The sequence below is a fragment of the Spodoptera frugiperda genome, chromosome 31 (assembly GCF_023101765.2).
Source record: "Spodoptera frugiperda isolate SF20-4 chromosome 31, AGI-APGP_CSIRO_Sfru_2.0, whole genome shotgun sequence".
Taxonomy (NCBI): domain Eukaryota; kingdom Metazoa; phylum Arthropoda; class Insecta; order Lepidoptera; family Noctuidae; genus Spodoptera; species Spodoptera frugiperda.
Window position 1 is genome coordinate 1,575,967 of NC_064242.1, and position 21,747 is coordinate 1,597,713.

The 21,747-nt window shown below is 34.3% G+C and overlaps 1 protein-coding gene across 1 annotated transcript; it reads right to left on the reverse strand.

The window, feature by feature from the left end:
- Nucleotides 1-614: 614 nt before the first annotated feature.
- LOC118276215 (uncharacterized) lies at nucleotides 615-21,267 on the reverse strand. Its single transcript, XM_050707307.1, has 12 exons — nucleotides 20,734-21,267; nucleotides 20,529-20,602; nucleotides 18,318-20,297; nucleotides 17,970-18,052; nucleotides 17,835-17,892; nucleotides 16,954-17,146; nucleotides 14,074-14,250; nucleotides 12,016-12,133; nucleotides 6,770-6,982; nucleotides 5,695-5,790; nucleotides 2,262-2,476; nucleotides 615-1,110 (listed from the first exon to the last, which is right to left on the reverse strand). The coding sequence occupies exons 1-12, from the start codon at nucleotides 21,150-21,152 to the stop codon at nucleotides 909-911; spliced, it is 3,828 nt and encodes a 1,275-aa protein (XP_050563264.1). The 5' UTR covers nucleotides 21,153-21,267; the 3' UTR covers nucleotides 615-908.
- Between the last annotated feature and the right edge of the window lie 480 nt (nucleotides 21,268-21,747).

Genomic DNA, 21,747 nt, shown 5'->3' on the forward strand with positions numbered 1-21,747 from the left:
GGCTTTTTTATTCTCTCACTATCTTTACCAGCTTTCAGCCGTTCACATGACACTAATATTATAAATGTAAAATTTTGTTTGTTTTGGTATTTGTCCGTCAATCACACTGAAGCTATGAAGCTACTGAACGGATTTTGATAAAATTTAGTATACAGACAGGGTATGATTGAGCTGACTTGGGTTATAGGATAGGAATTTTTATCCCACGAAAACGCGGGTGAAGCCCCCAGCAGAAACTAGTTTATTAATATTAGTAGGATAGAACAATTTGTATACGATCAGAATGCCCATCATCTGTCAGATGTCAAATACATATCACCAAATAGAGGCGGCAGAAGGCGTGTCGGTTGCGTAAAGGCCTGACGAGCTGCACTGCGTCAACTGCGTGGCAATCAGTCCTCCTACCTAAATAGCTGTAATACTTGCAGGTGTGGTGGATACCAGTCCTACACAGTGTTTTCAAATTCCTCAAGTGGTTTATTGTGTGGGTTTGATTCTCACAAGGAATTCAGTGTGATATTCTCATATAAAATGGTATTTGTGCGTTTGATACGGCACAAGGAACTTGCAAAGTGTGGGTAATATTTAACAATAAAGGTTGAATAAAACAAATATTTCGGAACACAATATATGAATTTATTAATGTGAACAAAGGCACTACCTTATCTAAAAAGGCACCCTCTATCTGTAAGTGTTCTAATAATGCGACAACATCGTAAATAACTCTTTTAGCGTCTATCGTTTCAAACAATTTATCAAAGCAAATTTTATTTACATTATAATAATTTATGTTATTCATTGTTATGTCAGATTTATAGCAACAGCAGTTTATTAAATCCATTGTTAAGACTAGTTTGTATTAATTTACATATGAAATTGTTTTGTATATTATCATAATTTGTTCGTTTTTATATTTCGTTGTCAGTTAGCACAAATAAAGCCGCGCTACCGTAGTCTAGTATTCTGCTCTGGATTCCCTTCAGTTTGTCAATGTAGTGCTTGTGAACCTTCGTGTTTGTCCTCTTGTAGCGGAGGGCCGTTATCATTTTATCCACAGTGTAATGCAGCCACAGGATGTTTGTGTACGGCGCGAAGTTCTTCCAATCATTTCTGCAAACAAAGGAAAACCAATCATTAGTTATTGCATTAAAATTCACATTCGGGAGACGATTTCCTCAACATCATTTTGTTTTGGCTAAATGCCAGTCATTGGTACAGGTAGAGAAGTCTCAACTTTGTGTCTTTCGTTAAATAAATAAAAACCATCTTTCGCCAGTTCAATTATGAAGTTGTAATAAGAGCGAGCCTACTTCTCTCCACTGGCATGGCATACATGTCAGTCGCTCGGCAGTCCCACATACGTATACTTGACCGAGAAACTGGTCGCGTAGTAAAATATAGCAAATTTTTAAATAGAAATTACTGCTATTTCACACGACCTCGGAAATAAAATGAGAATACCGCCGGCCTTCCTAGAAGTATTATTGCTAATTTCAATGGTAATATTCCACAATAATAATTCCATTGCATTTCCACAGAGATTTTTATTGACGCAGATTTATTTATGTTATAAAATAAGTCCTACTATAAAATAATACTGAAGGCAATTATTTACATCAACGACATTTGCAAATATTTACAGTAAGTAAAGAATTATTTAAACATCTATCATACTCTAGTTTACAAATCATGCGTCATAGTGTGACGTATCGTTATCAAACAATTTACTTCGCAGAGTTTATGTTTTATTCATAGTTCGAGCTACGTCTTGCGGGAGGAAAAACGAGGAAGTCCGCAAATAAACGATTGGGGGGAGAGGGGCTTCCACACGTTTTATCACACGACCTTTGGCAGGATAACAAGAACAGCATGTGCTGTTTATATCAATGTCCTTTTCAATTTAATGTTAAAGCAAAGGCTAACTAACGAGGATGGTTCAATGAGGAGTAACCATACAATTTGTTATTGTTGTGATACAAAGATAAGTGGGCGAATGGAGCGAAAATAAATGGTTATTGAGACAGAGCCCAACCTACAACTTCGAGGAATACATGTGAAAGTAAAATGTTTCAGAAACCGGCGTGAAATAACGCTTGCGTTGTGTTTCACCGGAATTTCTCCGAGACATAAAAAAGGCCGCAAGGCACTTGTAACTCCTCTAAAGTTGCGGGTGTCAGTGGCCGGTGCCGATTGCTCACCACCAGGTGGAACTTCTGCTCGTTTACCGTACTATTCCAAAAGACTGTGTAATAGATGCTTACCCCAACTTCTCTCTCATGAGGCGGTACACCTCGAACTGGTAGTCGCCGACGGCCTCGAAGAGCGAGTCGTCGGTGGCGAGGTCGTTGTAGAGCGCCGCGCAGTCGCCGCCCGCCAGCGGCAGGGACACGCGCGACAGAGAGTAGTCGATGATGGTCGCCGCCACCCCGCACCGCGCCACCCGGTGCGACCGACCGCGCAGCACAAACGTTGCGTACTGGGGACAACAACATATCATTAGTTTCAATACTGCCATCTTGTTTATATCCTAATCCACCTGAAATACTATGTGTCTTCTTTTTTTGTTAAATGGGCCGACGTTTGGCCGCTATCTCGCCTGATGGTAAGTGATGATGCGGCCTACGATGGAGCACGTCTGCCCATAAGCAACCTATTCACTCGGGCTTTGAAGACACCCAGGTTATACCATTCTTTTTCCATACTCACCTATCAGACATCAGTAGGTCAACCTACTCAGATTCCTTTATTTTAGATTAGATTTATATCAATATTAAAATTGTATATTTATCTAGCTTCTATATCAAAACAATAAGTTCTTATCTACTTCATCACTTTAATAAACAAATATTTGTAGCTACATACTGAATGTAGCAAATAGTAACATTATGTAAACACACATCGTGTAAGAAATAGAAAACATTAACAACAAGATGACGAAAATCTAACAAAGAGAAATAGTGGAAAACATCACCTTCATACGCAGTACAGAATTATGTAAAGAATTTCAAAGTTTTCCGGGCTTGATAAAACACGGAAGGGACAAAACCCTGACATTCCTAATACACGCTATTGTCTAAAACTTTCAGCATAACTGCCCACAGTGCCGACAAATTCCGGGAATACTTGTATTCGTAATTAAATGAGTATTTAACCAACACTTCTGCCACACTCACTTCCTCATTGACGTTTTTCTATCATTGCTCCCAGTGACCTCCAAAACTTCGATACAGTGCTACGACCTCGCGTCGGAGGTTACAACTTGAACCTGCGCCTTTAAACCGTCCGTCAACCTCCAAAGGTCGGTTCTAGGTGACTTCTGAGCTAACCGATCTAAACTATTTTATTTTTTGTTTACTAGAACTATGAATATCTTTGAAAATAGAAGAATTCCACTTATTTCCAATTGTTTAATTGCCTTTTAAAACCATTGTACCATACGAAATGATGCATTCTCAGTAACTATTCTCAAATATTTCATAATTATTCATTATATTGATTGAAAATGCATTTTACACAATCAACAATTGAGATCTAAATCTAGAAGGTTTGAAAACAAGGTTATCAAATGTTATTATTATCATTATCAATGCATTTAAATAATGATTACTCAGATATAAACAAATTTTTCATATTGTTTTGATCATAATTGAGTGATAGGAAAAAGTCCCTACATATTATGATAATCGATTAAGATTTGTTTAAGATTTTATTTAAATTAATTTAAATCGCAATGTAACTAAGGTTACGAGTTAAGTTTTAAAATATATTATTTTTTATTTACGTCAGAAATTTTAAAAAGGTCGCTTTTGGAATCTACTTTTATCTTGAAACTGAGGTTATAAATAAACGTTATATGATGAATTTGCTTAGGTATAAGCCGCGGTGTTAAAATCGGAAAATAATTAATCTTATTAATTTTATTCTTCTACTAATTATTGAAAAAAATAAACACAATATTGCATAATTTTCCAACACTATTGTAATAAAACAATTACTATACCACACTTGATATAACAATTACATTGTATTCAGAAATCAAATATTTAAAATACCGGATTTCAAAATTCAAATAAATGTAATGTTAATGATAACAATTTCGCGGAGACTATCAGGGGGAGGTTATTGACCCGTCGGGCTGGGTGCGTTAGCATTACACTCCGACTTGAGTAGACCGAGACGCTTGTTCCAAATGTCAACCACCTTCTTGTCTTCTACCAAGGTTAAATTATAAATTAGTTCTTGGCTATGGCGTGAAAAATATTGACGTAGTCAGCTAAGCTGTTTCGTATCATTCAACAGCGCGTGAGAGTCCACTGGCACTGGGCATAAATGAGGGGGTTTTCCATAATCTCCGCGCTTGGCACGCGGGTTGGAGATCGCAATTTTATATTAAACTAGGTTCTGCCTGTTCTGTGGTATAAAAAATAGCCTATGCGGTTTCCAGACCATAACCTACCCCTATTCCAAGTTTTATCGCGAACCTTTCAGCGGTTTTGACGTGATTGAGTTACAAACATACACATAAACTTTCGCATTTATTATATTAGTAAGATTGTCTTTAATGATCTGTCTGTTGCCGGGTCAGTAGCCAACCAGTGATTACTGTCTCAGTATAGGTTTCTTTATTTTCTTACTTATATACCAAATAAGTAAATTGACTGTACAATACAGTTATACAATGCACGGTTAAGTTTATGCAACTGTCAGAGTATAAAACAAGAAATGCAAACCAGTTTTATGCAAATGCAATACTGAACGGTAAGATTTAAGTTTTTTATTGTGTTAATTTATGACTATTATTGACGTCAAACGAGCGCGTAAAATAGCAATTCAATAATTATCTATTACATTAATATTTATTACTATTTCCTTTTGGTTATGCTTTGGGAATTAGTCACCAGCTAAGATTATAATATACATTTATATACTTTTGGTGTAATCTTTTATCAAGGAGAACTTCTAAGACTTTAATGACGATTTAAACATTGATTAGGTAAAGATTCTTTGACCAAATTATTATTCATTTTAATCTCAGTACACCTACATAATATTGTATGTATGAACTCTCTCTGTATAGACTGGCTTATAAAATTCCTATATCTACAAGAAAACTGGACATTACACGTCGACACGGACAACGATTTCTTTGTGCACTTATCAGCATCATTTAAGAGATACCAAGATAGCATTTAAGTGAATTGATCAGGCGACATCGCGGTGGGCTTGGCGATAGTATGGCGTTGATAACTAAACGACATGGTACAGTGAACACCATCGCGATTGTCGGTAATGGACAGACTATTAAGTCTCTGGTTATTTACTGTTGGTTCTATGTAAAATACTGTTTATTTTAGTTGGCAGAGTTTTAAAGCGATACATTTTGAATCTACATTAATTATAAGAAAGTGTGGCAAAAGTGAGATTTGATGCTACCAAAGCAATGTCATGAATTGACATTGTTTTTCTACTGACCTTGAACAAGTACGTTCAGATCGAGTCTTAAACAGATTCAGCTAAATGTCAGTATTTTATCACAATATAAAGATTACCATATCCTTATAATAATCCTTATTGTGTCAAATTGTAATGAATTTGACGAGTAAATTCAACTCATAATTTAATTGCCTACCAATTTGTTGCTTTTGATCTTTCAATATAAAACACAATCAAACAACAACATCAAGAGTGACATACCTTCTGTTCTGTGGGAGCAATCAGCACGTTACCCCAGTGCAAGTCTCTGTGCTCAAACTGAAAGGCTTCCTCTGCAACCGCCAGACCATACGCAACCTGCCAACACATCATTTACGTTTAAAAACCACTTTTAAAACATTAATTTAGAACACATATTAAAACTATAACACAGAAAAGAAAAAATTACAAATTAATTTAAAAAAAAGTTAATAAAGGTCTATTCTATAATCCCGACAAATTCATTATTTCAAAATACGTAAGGGAATTTATTATCCCACGAGGCAATACAATTTCAAAGAAATCTACGATAATCTATCAAACAGAAACTCGGTTCCTACAGCAAGGTAATAAAATAGGCCTTTACAAACAATACATTTCATTACAAAAATCATTATCTACAATCGTACAACAGCAAAAATGGTCACAAAAACATGCTAAATAAAAAAATAAAACGTTAAATAAAATCCACACACTGGTAACACATGTAAAGCGCGCGAAAGCGACCTCAGAGGATAAGTGATAATCTAGTCAAGATACGTAAACAACTTGATACTAGAATATCGCTTATCTTCCGTGGAGGCTGCTTACATGCAGGGTGAGAGCCACTGAAAAAAAAAACACAAGAAAAAAAACAAAAATCAAACACAAACATCTATGACTTCTTCTACAAAAGTCTATGGTCATCATGCATTAAAGAGATCTGAACAAATAAGGTTAGATAAACAAAAAATAAATGTATGGACTTTTGAACAAAAAGCCATTAAACATAAATATGATTGCAGTTCACATAATTATACTGTATTTTTCGTGACTGCAATCAAAATCAGTCACTAATAACGAAATAAACACAGCAATTTGTAACTTTCTACTGACAACATCAATCATTACATGAAAGTAAATGTTGTTAACAAAAAATAAAAAATGCACTCAATTGGTTGAGTAATCGCAAAAACATGACAAAAAAAAATAGATTAACATTCTGTTTAGAAAAAACATTGATTAAGAATACATACACAACATCAATATAAAAAAAAAACCATGCCTTTAAAAATACAAATTAGTTTATTAAACATACCTGAAGGAACAAGGCATAAGCCTGTTCAGCGTTGTTGAACTGGTAGCTCTCTAAATCTTGACCCGCGTTAGCTAGTTCCAGCACAATGAACTGCTGGTCTACCGGCAGTATAGCAGGGTTGTCGTTCTCAGAGCCTTTGCACTCGTCATACAGATCCCACAAATCAAGCAAGCGAGCTGGGTAGCTGCCGTATACGCATCTCACAGCTAGAACCTACAACAAAAAACAAAATAGCTTTAGTTATTGTGTTCCATGTGAATTTGTAAGATTTCTGGGTGGTCCCGAATTAACAAGCGCCAAATGTATACCAAACAGTAGACGGAAGTTCTAAATATAGCCAAATATACATTGAAATCCGGGCTTTTGCTCTTGGTCCAAGACGAAATGAGAAATACATTATATTAATATTCCGTTCAGCGATAGAGGCAAATGGCCAGAATTCGGGTTAGGTCAAGTTTCCCATCGTACTGTGTACATAGGATACGTGTGGAGTAGAATGGAAAACCCGTCGTAACAGAGATGTAAGCCAGCCGGCGGGAGCTTGCGCGCGCCAATAAAACGTCCGCAACTTACAATAAAGAATGTGCAGCAGCTGCGCTCAATTGTTGTTTTATCGCGTTTAGAGAAAGGAAGCCATGTGCCATCTTACGAGCTTGCAACCTGTTGCTTAGCGGAATTTTAAAATAGATATCCTTCCTTGGTTAAAATGTCAGTTTTGCAACGTGTGTTCTCCGTATCAATAGGGAAAGGTGGAGTTATAATGTTGTTACTACGTGTAGCAGTTGTTGATGTTAATTTTAGCTATAAAGTTTTCCCCCTTTATTCTTCTCTACCAGGAAAACGTGAAAGAAATCATCGAGTTTCTAACGCAATGTATTTGTACTATTGCAATTCATATTTATATGTACAAAGTATTAAGGCGTAAAATCTTATTTACATCGTGATACAAGAGACATAAGGTCGCCGCTATCGCACAATGGCTGTGCAAACAAAACGTGGTATGTTCAGAGCTTTGTAAATTACTGCAGAAGATTATTACATAGTACTAACGGCCTCTAATTTGAATAGCAGGAATCGCTAGTCAGTCTCAAGATAAGGCTGAGACATTGCAGTTGCATACAAAGAAAGATAATGATAAAATACCCGACAAAGAATTACCTACCGCAAACATAATGAATGAAGCGACAACAATGAGTAATTGTGGAAGAAAGAAATAAATTGCGTCCGTTTATAATCATAATTTATGATTGGCTTAACAAACTTAAATTATGCGCCAGCTGTGGAGATAGGGGCGTCTTGTTCCGATAACAGTGCGGCCTAGTTATTGTATCAAACAAACAAACATTGTCCGTTTTCGTCAATACGATGATTCACGTGAGTTTCGAAAGTAAAATTTTACGCGCTCAATGTTTTGTAGTGCCGCGGATACGGTGATTCATATTCCTAGAAGCGGTTCGTGACGCGATGTAATGACCTCATTTCGTATGGCTATTGGTTTTATATTATGCTAAATACGTGTATGACGAGTGAACATTATGTCAATTAATATTTGCCGATAAGACTTTATAGTTGAGCTGAGGTCGGTTGTTTATGTGCTGAACAAGATATTTCCCAACATGCTATAGTAACTGCATATTATTATCAAGTAGAAACGTTGCATGCAGGCGCTGAGTTTCTAAGCTTATCGCCCACAAACGTGATGATAGATTAAATAATCAGTTTTACTCTGTTGACTTTAAACAATTTATCATACTTTAAAGAAACTTACTAGACAGAGAATACGGTGGATAAAACCTTTTCAATTCGTAACATAATTAGATGAAAGGGACAGGTGACGTCAAAGGCAGGTATACCTAATGCGCTCTAACAAGGTGCGGCTGACAGATTCAGTAACGTTACGTATCACTCTTGAAAGTTGCTGCGATTTAAAAATTAAGCCTTAATATTTTACCTGTATCACATTCGTATTATGTTAAATCATTCGGATGCGTAGTTAATTAAATTAAAACCAACCGGAATGTTCTAGTATTCAATTAAAATCTAATGAAATGAAAAATAAAGTAAAGTGTTATGCGTATAACGTAAAGCCATAGTCGTGTTTAGTGATGGGATGTACGGCTACGATGGATAGGTAGTCGATGTTTTTTTAGAATAAAAAACGAAAATCGTGCGTCGTTCAATTATCATTCTTAAAAAACCTTTAATTATGTGGGTAAATCCACTGTAGACGAGGCTCTCTCTGCCCAAACCACAGTGACATTATCTGAGCAGAAATATGTAGTAGGCATTTTTCTAGACATTTCCGGCGCCATTGATAATGCGTGGTGGTACTATTCCAACATATACAAACTAATATATCCTTTTTTTCTTCACGGTTCTGTAAAACTGTAACTCTGAAACACCTCAGGGCTCGGTCATAAAATATTTATTTTGACAAGTATACAACGTGTAACAAAATACCCATATACATCAAGAAGCGCTGATGAATACAGGTTGAATAGAGTCTCTACACGAAGTTTCAGCTGAAAATACGATTAAAAAAAATTTTGTACCAAATACTTGGTATCGCATGTTTCTTCATTTTAAATCATACAAACATGTCACAACACTACAGGGATCACTCGCGAGTATTACGAAACATTTCTTCTGTCAATCTGATCGCCTAGTACCTGTCTACCTAATTTTGAATCACGCGGCAGCGCGATTTGAAAAATTCATAACTTGGTACCATGAAAACATGAGTTTAAAAACCCTTCCCGTATCGTTTGTTATGTTATCTAGAAGCCGTGCAATTGATATGTATACCCCTTTTTGTTACACATTGTATACACGTAGTTAGACTGCACAACTAAATAACACACACATTTAATAAAAAAATTCAAGAGAATTAAATGTATGCTGCGAGTATCGATAGCGATAAAAAAAGATTTTTCTAATGTCCATCCCTAAAGAGAGACGTCAACGTCATACTGGCATCTGTCAGCCGCACCTTGTTAGAGCGCATTAGGTATAGAAATAACTATCTATTATGTAAAAGAGGATTCAGACCTTTTAACAGGTTACTCCCACATACAGGTAGGTAAGGCCCATTGAGAATTCAATTTACAAACCTGTCCGTACTTTATTTTTCCTTTTGTTACGTAAAAGATATTCAGACAGTGATTTATTTAGTAGTTTTGTGATTTAAAGAACGCTTCGTTGTTGTTCAACAACGACGATACTACTTGTAAGATCTATCAATGCCAAAAAACGATGTTGTTTTGCCAAAAAGTGCTAACGATTTGACTTTTGAAATTTATATAAATTATACTTGATAGCTATGGTAAAATTAACGTTGTTTAGAACGATATTTGTAAACAAACACTGAATCTAGAGGCAAATATAAACTATTACAAATAAATTCTTGGCAGTCCACGACTTGCATAGTTAGTCACCATTTTCCTGTAACATATCTAGGAAACTGGAGATTGGCAATAATTCATTATAATAATATCAACGAACACGTCAAACAATGAGATAATGACAGTTCAATTAGTGCATTTTACTACAACTATCTCGATCACGATTAGGTACTGCGTCGTATCATAATATTGCTCACACGTGGACGTTATATGCTTTACATAGTACATGTTCTATGTGTATGATATTCATTTCACCTTCAGTAAAACCGTCTATAGTTTACTATATCACATCAACAGTCCGTGATAGTCCACTGTTGGGTCTATGAGGAGCGTTCTCTACATAAGAAGGGTTCTCCAAAATCTCCAGGTTTCAGATCGTAGTATAAAGTTAAGATTTATTAAAGAGCGCTGCTACCCAATCTTTAAGATATTTTTCGCCTAATAACTGAATTTAGTTGTATGAAGTTTCTGTCAAAAATCGATTAAAATTTCGGCCATCAGTCGGCTTCTGACACCCACGAGAAGAATAAGGGCGCTTTTTCACCAGAGATGTGCTATGCTACGTCGCTGTGGATGCGTTTGGCTTCCACCAATCATATTTATTAGTACACAATATCTGCTGACATCACATTAAACTACTACACATAAAGAAGTTCCTACGTAATTTCGAGTTATAAGGAAAATTAATGTTAATTGACGTGTTTCACGTAAACACTACGTCTGGCATCGCCGAGAGAATTCCTATTGACGTAAATATTTGTGTGACCTTAATATGTTTGCGAATATGTTGTTTTTGTTTGAATAGTCCTTCAATAACACTTTAAGATGAAAATATTTATTGGTTCTGAATTAGTCTCGTTTTAAATGGCCTGTGCTAGCTAATGATATGGAACTACTTTACATAACATCGAAAATGTGAAAGTTTATGTTACGTTCTTTTTTTTCTACATAATGCCGACATGGCTAAACAGATGTAAGGTTTAAACAGATTATAGTCTAAAATTTGTCTCCCCGGAAATCACGTTACTCCAATGGGATAAATTAAATATCTAAACGCAACTTTAATCTTATCTTTACGATTCTATCTTCTATACATATCCAATTTGTAACTTAAAACGGGGACGAAGTCACGGGGCGCATCTAGTTCAATTTATCTCATAAAGGTATCAAATGCATGTGTTGCTAACCGCACTGGCGTCACCAGTCCGCTCGATACACACGTCTATGGACAATCGCAATAACATTACGTAACTACCCATTGTCTACCGTATCACTTTTCGCTCACCTTACGTCATCAACTTGCACTTATGAACCTACAATACTTTGCACTTTCATTTAAAGCGATGACAAATTAGACCTGCATATCTAAAATTCCATGAAATGAGTCATGAAACTAATGTTTTACGAAGAAAATGATTCGTTTCTCGCTATGAGGAATACTCAAGGATTATGTAAGGTACCAACTAAATCCCACAGTGACCTTGTATCAAATACCGGAGTATCGATTGCACCGCATAGCGGAAACCTTCAGAGCTTACACGATACATAGATGTAGAATCTATATGTGTACTCGTATCTGGCACAGTACATACACAGACAATAAGTTTAAAGGTTAATTATGTTTTTAGGGGTTACTCCCGTAACAGTTTGACGCGTAACTCGAGACTAGATTCGAGCAAAATTTGTATTCGAGTTACCTCGTCAAATAGTTACGCGATTGAGCTGTAAAGCATAATTTAATGTCTCACGGGAGTTATAATACAAAATGTTACCGTGTTTCAAGAATACCTACCAGTGTATTCTTGAAACTTATTATAATGAAATTATATTGAAATTTTGACTTACCTCGTTGAATACATCAGTGGCATTCTCTATAGAGTGCAAATCCAGCGCCTCAACGTCCTTCCCGTCATCAAAATGGCGATTAATTTCGGCTATGGGAGCGCGTAGTGCGCTCAATTCCCTGTTAAAAGAAAACAATCGTTAGTAAAACGTACGTAAACTAGAATTATACTATTGCATTTTGAGTAAAACATTCCAGAATGTACTAGTATTCTATTAATACGAGCTCAAGAGACGGAATTAAACGGATTTGTTCCCGAACGGACGAAGTTTCATGTTAAATATTTCCCGTAGTTACTGAACTTTCATGTTTTACGTCATGAAGCTTAAAGGAAATGGTTTAAAACAATACAAAAGTCTTTCTAAAGTATTACGTCACTGCTAGCCAAAATATTACGAGACCAAAACCTTTGTTTAAGTCTTCCAAAGACCCTTAAATACACGTTCAAAAGAGAGTTGGGTAACAAGAATGAGAACAAAGCACATAATTACGTAATTAAAACAATTAAATTCAGTTGATATAGAGCTAAAATCATTGTTGTTATATAAACGTGTTGCCAAGCCATTGCCACTGCGGAAGTGACCCGTTTCATTGTAAGATCGCGGCATAAAGATTGCTTGCAAACAAGTTTTATTATTTAAAGAAAATTAGGTCATAAGAATTAACAGCGGATACGATGTATAATGAGGTTATTTGTATAGTATTAATTTGGCAAATGAACGTGTTATAGTGTTTCTTTTGACTAAGAAATAGAGTCTATATTCGTGTATCATTTGGCTGTATATCAAATAAGCTTTTGAGACTGTATAAAGAATTCAATCAAGCGACCTATTTGTTAAGTATATTTATCTATTTATTAACAAACGAGGTACTTATGTTTATTAATTTACATTAGCAGTACATATAAATAGGGTACTGATAAATTGACCCAGATTAAATACAATGGCGATGTGTTCTGTGATATAAAATTGAACATTATTGTAGGAAGAAATATATAAATTAGTTTATAGTATCAGTTGTAACACGTGAAAGATGTATGATTGTAATTCTTAGTATTATATTTTACAAATATAGCGATTTTTATCTAAATTAGGAAGTAGGTTCGCTAGCGAAAATACAAGGACGTTAATTTATAATATTATGATAGCAATTGATTGCATAAATAGTCAGCAGACTTTGATAAACCTTATTTGGTAGTTGATAATAATATTACAATCTTTGTTTCGGCTAATATTTAGTCATGCGGTGAGGTCTGAGGGAGTACCGTGAAAACGTGTCATAATAATCGGTATTGCAGCATTTTGTTTTGCACTTTGCAATGCAATAAAAGTATTTTGAAACAGTCGTTTAGTTTCTAGAACAATATTTCCAATCTCATTAGTGCTTGAAATAATTTGACCGTCAGGACATAAAACGACAGTGGCGCCAACGGCGTATAAACTAACTACGTAATGAATGAAATAACGTGATATTATATTCATTGTCTGCCTCTTTACATTGACATTGAGCCCAAAACCTGAATAACAGTAACGCGTACAAGACTAGTACGTCACGTTTGTTCAATATTAGTGCCAAAATACACTGATAATGTACATTTCGAGAGTCGACAAGGTTGGAATTACTTTCACGGTAAACTGAATACTTTGTTTTGATTTTGGCAAGGAGTATACCTACATGAAATAATTGCGTTCATACGACAGACGCCCATTATTTTATTTATCTATTGACCTATTAACAGAGAGTTGTTAATAAGTGTGATCAATAAGTACCGGAATTTTTAGACGATCACAACATCAAGAATATTTAAGTAAATGCTTAATAATTGCATTTCAAATTAGTTGACGTCGAAAAAGCGTTAAATTTACCAATGTTATAAAACATTACAACAAATTGTTTAAACATCCAGACCTAAAGATACTTTAAAAATATTTATCCTAAGTAGCTAAGTGGTAACGCTTGATTGCGAAGGGCTGCAGATAGCGAAATCGAAAATGAGCAAAATACGACCATAATACACTAATAATACAAAGTGAAATGATTTCAAAATACACAGTACTTACATAGCAATCACAATCTCAGATATGATCTCGTGGAAGTCCTTCTGACTCTCTCCATTGACCTTGAGCGTGCCGGCAATAGGGACGATCTTCAGTACGCGAGCTCGGCCATCTCTGTCTCGCCACAGAAACACTTCTCCGTACACCCCTTCGCCGATTTTGTGGCAGTTTTTCAAAGCCCTACACAATTGAGAAACTCTTTTAGTTACTTCTTAAAATAAAGAGCTTAAAATAACTTGGGTAAGGGTGAAATCTGTGGTTGTATGTTACACAACTTTATAATAACACTGAACTTTATGAAAATATGGATTTTCCTTGTTGTTGTTGGTTTGGCAAACATTGGAAGGAAAATAAGAACAAACCTCTTAATAGTACTTCCCCATATACTTTCTGAACATACCTCTACATTGGCATTTCCCCTCAACCATAACAAAAGTATTACACAAAAACAACAGAAGTTTTTAACAAACTTCAAGCCAACTGAGACTAATAATGTTTATAGAAACATCATCTTAAATGCTAGTAGAACATCCATTACTATTAACAATTGAGAAAGATAAGCTCAACTTATGTAAACAATACATATGAAACCAAATATGCTATGTTCCTTCATTTCCTGATTAGATTAGACGACCTAATTTCATATGAAGATATTAACATATATGAGAACCCTTTTAGTTGCTAGGAAGATATTTTCAAACGGAAATCTATACTAATATTATAAAGCTGAAGAGTTTGTTTGTCTGTTTGTTTGTTTGAACGCGCTAATCTCCGGAACTACTGGTCCGATTTGAATAATTCTTTTTGTGTTGGATAGCGCATTTGTCGAGGAAGGTTATAGGCTATAAATCATCACGCCATAATCAATAGGAACTGAGCAGAGCGGGTGAAACCGCGCCGAAGTAGCTATTTAACATATAACTTAAAGATTGCAGAATATTGTATTAAAATATGGCTTGCAAAGTACTATTTAATATGTTAACAAGCTGTTTTTACAAGATTCAGCATAATATTCATACATAAAGTATTATATAACGAAATGTTGCGAAATAGTAAAAATGTGGCACATAAAATGTAGTTGCTATGTGTTATCAAAGGCAAATACAGAGCTATCAAGTGTATGAGTCCTCACTCTTTATGAGTGCAATACAAATATAATTGAAGTATCTGTCTGTCTGTAGTATTAAGATAAACGAACATTCATTCAGACTGGGACAGATAATTAATTGAATAAATAAATATAATAAAACCGTAAAGAGGATTGTAATTATATGATTTATACTCTGTAGCAAACTTGAAGTAATTAAGGACAGTAGATTTAATATTTATGCCAAGTAATCTTGTGACCACAGTCAATTTGGTGCAATAATACATCAAGAAAGTATGCTTAGTATTAGAAAACAAATTTCATAGACACACACTCTCTAATTTAATATTTCTTTCAAATAAAGACTGGGCAACACCATTATTATTCAAAGATTCGACTCTGCAACTTTCACTAAGGAGTATTGTATAAGTAAAATACATGTAATAGAAACTCTTTACAGGTGATTTTGAGAACATTATTGCTAAATTGAACATGATAATAGTATGATGTTCAATGTTAAGTAGTAACTGACAAGGTAATATCTTGTGACACAGCCTTGTATCTGAACAAATACTAAGTTTTCAATGAAAATTGGTTTTTACAGTAATTAGTGTTCTTCTGGCACTGTTTCAACAATACCTAAGTCTAACCTAGTCTAGTCTATTATTTTGAAGAAGTGAAATCTTAATCTATATTTAAATATTATACTTTGAAGGGTAAAATAAATTAAAATCTAAGAATTTGGTTGGTGTCATGAAATTCAATATCTACTGTAGTACTATTTTAAGCCTAATTTGAATTTCAAACATTAATTTGAATAGCTCTATTATCACCATTAATAATTCTATTATTCAGTAATTAAACAGTACAATGCCAGCATATCTAAGTGGTATTTTTAAAATCGTAGTGATTTACAATCAGGTAAAATCACAATTAAAATATCTATGAGACAAATTGATAAGATAACTAATACAGAACATTGTATAAGATACAAGTTTCACAACAAACAAAAAAACAATACAATAGCATAAATTATAATATCCTTGAAAAAGCATAATAAATTCACAAATGTGTGAATATTGTAAAAAAATAAACAGACAAGCTGGTAATGTAAACTCTTTGTATTTCCTCTATGGATTTAAAAACAAAAAACATCCTTCAAGTTCACTACTCATGCAGTGTATGACTAGTGAATAAATATCAACATGCCTACTTAATATGCTGTTTAATGTATAACCATGTGAGAAATAAAGGCCAATGTCCTTTAATCTGTTTTCAAAAGGTCAAAAAAGTCGTCCAATCTATGACTCATTAGTTCACTCTCATTAAAATTCTGACGATTTCTTTTCTAAGAACTATTTAGAAAATCCCAATTACCCAGGTAGCTGTAAAGACTTTTTGTCTACCAGTTAAGTCACCTAAGTGAGTCAGACCGTTACATAAAACCTTTTTGCTTCAACCTCAGATGTTTTAGCTTGACATTATTGCTTCCAATGATATAAAAGTTGTGTAACAAACAAATTAAAACTGTAAGATTCGTTTCTTAGCTCAAAACTAGGGCAGTTGGTCAATTTGGCTGGCTATACATATTCGCATGTCATTGAATAGTAAAATTTAAGATGTAGGGTACAATAGTACAAGTTATCTCAAAGAGAAATTACAGATACAACTTGTGTTTAATAACAATGCCACCATTTTGTAACTAAATGACCTATTTAACCGCCAATTTTTCTTAGTTTTATAAGTTTTTTTTTTACAAGGCAGAGGTATGTACATAATGACAAGTGGGTACTCACGCGTCTGGATAACATTCATCAAAGAGTATCGCGTCCGTTTGATTGCATCGACGCAACACGTAATCCTTTGCTGTAGTTATACGGCTCGAAGTATCATGGAAGTTGTCTAGTACAGTGACCTCGTGCGACTGATCAGCAATCGAGAGTTTGGATAATTCGATAATAGTATCATCACACTCCTCGTTCAAAAAACCTGGAAAAGAGTACGCGTCATTCACAAAATCACGGTACATGACACAAAGTAGGAAGTACCTCAACGTACTTTCCCCCCGTGCGTAATCGACTCGTTGACGCAACGAAATCACACTGAGGGTAACATTTACCACTAAAACACCACGAATCAAGAACTAACCTGTGTATTGCAGGGAAAGATGCATGCACTTGGCTGATTTTACACTTTAATAGAACAAAGGGCGTAGAACCAAGCTGTTATCCCGTTACGGATACGCAATGGCAGATACAAATTCGTTTAAAGCGTTCAAACACAAATTGTCACTTGTAAAATGTTTATTCTACTATTGCTTTGCAATAGTACTAAAAAAATATATTCACTTAAGAACTTTGGAACACGCAGTTACAAATAAAAATAAAATAAAAATTATTATGGACAAAGACCACGGAGCGTCTTCTTCCACAAAGCGTACAAACAGAACGGCTCGTCCACAGATACTACAATTTTTCAGCAGCTTGAGCCGTTTCGTGTTGCCATATAAATAATACAAAAGCTACTATTGTTAATGTTGCCAGTTTGGAGTGATTTAAAAATGGTAGAATATTTAAATAAACCGAATATTCTTTTGTTTTACAATATTAAATTCAATCGAGATTTTATTAAGCAGTTAGTATCGAAACGGGTTCTTTTAATACTGTTATTTTATTACCTTTTAGGTCATCGAATACTGTGGTGTTGCAAAGACTAAGTCTTGAATTATCTGTATCCTAGAAAGAAAAACCACGTTATTTAGTTGAAGTGTCCAATTTAATAAAAAAAATCAGTATTGACAAACTATACTTACTTTCACAATTCGAATTGTAGATCGACTTGGTTTAGAAACAAATGTACTTCTGCGACTATTGATTGATTCATTATGTAGGGAACCTGCAATAAATAAACGTGTTTAATTACCTATAAATAAACTGCTTTTATTTATTTTCTTCACAGAAAAAAACACAAACCTGACATTACACTGAAACTTTGGATGGAAGTGTCAATTATATTCCATTTTTTAATTTATGTTTTTGTTTAGTAAATGCCATTATTATGTAAAGACTACAGAGGTTGTCACCTTCTTTTCGTCAATCTAAATAGGTTTCTACCAAAGAAGTTTTATGTTTGACTAAAATTGAACTCAAAAAATACTTACAGTTCAAATCTTGCATCTCCATAGTGCTGATCACACTTTGGCGATATTTCCTGCCCTTCTTTTCATTTGGTTCCTCTTCAAGAATAGATTGGTCAAAATGATCAGTCAACATAGTCATTCTTCTGTAAATACTCAGAGACCTCTCCCATTTTTTACCAGGCTGCAGAACAATGCCTGGTTTCTCAAAACACGTTTTTCTGGAGCTATCTGGACTGTGTCTCATACTCTCTCTAGGGAAGTGAGAAGTCTTTCTCTCTGCTGTAATCTGTCTTTTAGGTTTGATAGAACTCTTTCTAGTTCTTATTGCACTCTTTCTATCAACAACAGTACTCCTTCTTGTAGTGACAAATGATATTCTGTTATCCTCTTCTTTTTTTAATGTCTGGTTGTTTTCTGAAAGTGTCTCATCAGCATCTTTTCTTACTTCATCAATATCACTTTTACCTTGTTCATCTAAATCATTTGTATTAATATCTTCATCAATATCATCTACTGTAACTCTATTATTACTAAGAACAGTCTTATCACAATCAGTACTAGTGGAAGCATAGGAATCATTAAAGATAGACAGCATTGAATTATTCGTAATTTCATTCCTTCTTCTTGTTGTAACAAAACTAATGCATTTCTCTTCTTCATTTGCTTCACCTTCATCGTCATTTGATGAAAGAATATCAATATAGTCATCAGCCTCATTTTGGAACACATCATTATCTACATTAGCATCAGTAGCAGAACCACTTTCAGATATATGGTCCTGTGAAGTATTACTATTACAGAAACTTTCAAATTCGTCTTCCTGAGAAACTACCTCATCTTGACTTGTATTATTATCTTCATTTAGATCATGATCAACAATATCTTCTTCATCATCAGTTTCTTCTTTAGGACTCTCTTTAGTGTCATCAGCTTCAGTGTCAAAATTTTTCATATTTTCATAATACCTGAAGAATGATGAATCATTCATTCTTTGAAGCCTTACAATGGGCTCTTTGACAACATTCTCGTCAATAGAACTTTGATCACTTGTACAAGTATCATATAAGGAATCTCTATCATCATTTTCTAAGTCCTGTGACTCATTATCATCATCTTTTATATCATTTTCAGGAGCACTGCTCTCATTTACTTTCATATTATCCTCAGTAGCAATACTTTCATTTATAACTTCTTCTATGTCACTTTGTTCTTTGTTTTCAATTTCAGTAACATCATTATTATTTACTGTTTCATCTAAATCTGAGATTATATTCGCTATAATATCTTTACTGGCATTAGGATCAGTAGGGAAGCCCAGAAATGGTTCAACTTCAGTAGTTTGAAAAGAACTAATCTCAATACTAGATATTGCTTTACTTTCACTAACTAATCCAGAATTTTCCTCTTCATGTACAGAATTATTCTTGTCAGGCACATCTTCAGCTATTTCATTTATACTAGTTTCAATTACTGGAGTAACTATTTCATTATCTACATCATTATTAACACTAGAATCAGGAACTGTATCATCTTTAGTCAAATCCTTATTTTCTGTAGGACTTCTAAAACTTTTAGTTTTACTATGAGACATGAGTATTATACTATTGTTAGCATTATCATTATCCTCTGTTATAGTTGTATATTTCGGACTATTGTCATCATTAGATAGAGATATAGGTGAGAATTTAAAGATGGAGTCACCTCTGTACTTCATTTTGAAAGGTGTGCTACATAATGGTGATTTTTGCAATATAGGAGATTGTATATTTCTAGTCAGTCGATGCTTATAGTAATTTAGAGGTTTCTTCATAGATTCATTAAAGCTATTCTTATTCTTTAATTTGTTTAGTAGAGATAAGTTATTAACTATATTATTTATGGAATCATTGCACCGTTTAGGTGTAGGACTTGCTTCTTTTTCTATTACGAGTTGGTAAGATTTTATGTCTGAAGTATTTCTTGTTAAATTAATTCTTTCATCAGAGTTTTCTTTGTCAGAATCTGAAAATTGGAGTTGAATTTAAATTGGAATATGATCCACTTATGCAAGTATCTTTTAAATCACGAAGGTCTCTCTGTTTGTTCTGACTAATCTTTGAAATGACTAAACCAATTTGGACAGGACTTTTATTTGATGTACTAAGGAGTAACTTAGGCTACTTTTATTAGTTGCAGAGTCCGTAAACCACACAAGCGAAGTTACAGACCAGCTAGTACTAAATATAAACTTACCACTATCCTCAGAACTTGAATAATTAACCTTTTTAGGTTTTACTGGCCTTCTCCTAGTATAAGTTTTACCTTCCCTGAAAGAACCAAATACAATAAACAATCAAAAGAATATGACTACAATCACACTATCTCAAAATAAAAATGAAATCAAAATGTATTTATTAACTAATTACTAACTTAAATTAATTAAAGCAAAGGAACTTACTTTTTTCGCACAATTTGATCAAAGAGGTCCACTTTGCTGGTCACAGACTCAGGCTTATTTTTAGGAGCTTCAACTGGACAGGCTGGTGACGAATTCAACAACATATCGAAGGGATCCAGAGGTTTGTTCACACGTATAGATTTGTCTGGCGTCAGATACGTCGACCGGGACAAACTTTCTCGACACGGAGTTCCCGGCTCTTTTACTATCCTTTTTACATATTTCTTCTTACGAACACGGTTAGAAGCCACTCCGTAAGCATTAGAAGACCCAATACAAGAAAGTTCCCGCTTAGTTTGTTTAATATTTTGAATGAAAAAGGCATCATAAGCTGAGCTCTTCTCGTCCAAGTTCTGCAACAAATCTCTTCGGTCTATAACACCACCGGTGTCTTTCTTAGACCTATAAGTTCGCCTCATATTTACTAAACATTAATTCACTACTTAATAAATAATATGAAACCGCGTTTAGCGAAATCAAAATAAAATAAATTCAAACTTTCGAATCGTCAAACTGAAAAACAAAGCTCTCGATGACAACTTCAACTTCAAAAATTGACAGTTGGACATTTTGATGGACAATTGTTTCGTCTATGGTTAAAACTTTGAACAATAGACAGTAAAATATTTTTAGAAAATTATCGCGAAAATAGATTCAATGTTTTTTTTTTGTGTTAAGATGTCATGTCATGGTGGCTTTCTATCACCTTGATACGCAGATATTAACAATATGCCTACCATGGCAATCTATAGATTCAGCTAATTCTTCAAAATTTGATATTGATCAGGTGTCCCAATTACTCCCAATCATATTTGTATGTGGTAAAGTTGTACCCAAAGAGTATAATAAGTATAGGGAACGTTGTATCATTGTTGTACTTCAAAATTTTAGACTGACTTAAAAAAATTTTGGAAATACAAAATACTTTGCATTGGCAAAGTATTTTCTTTGCCGGGAATCGAACCCCACATGCGTCTCAAATTCAAATCAGTTATTTATACTGTTCCCGAAATA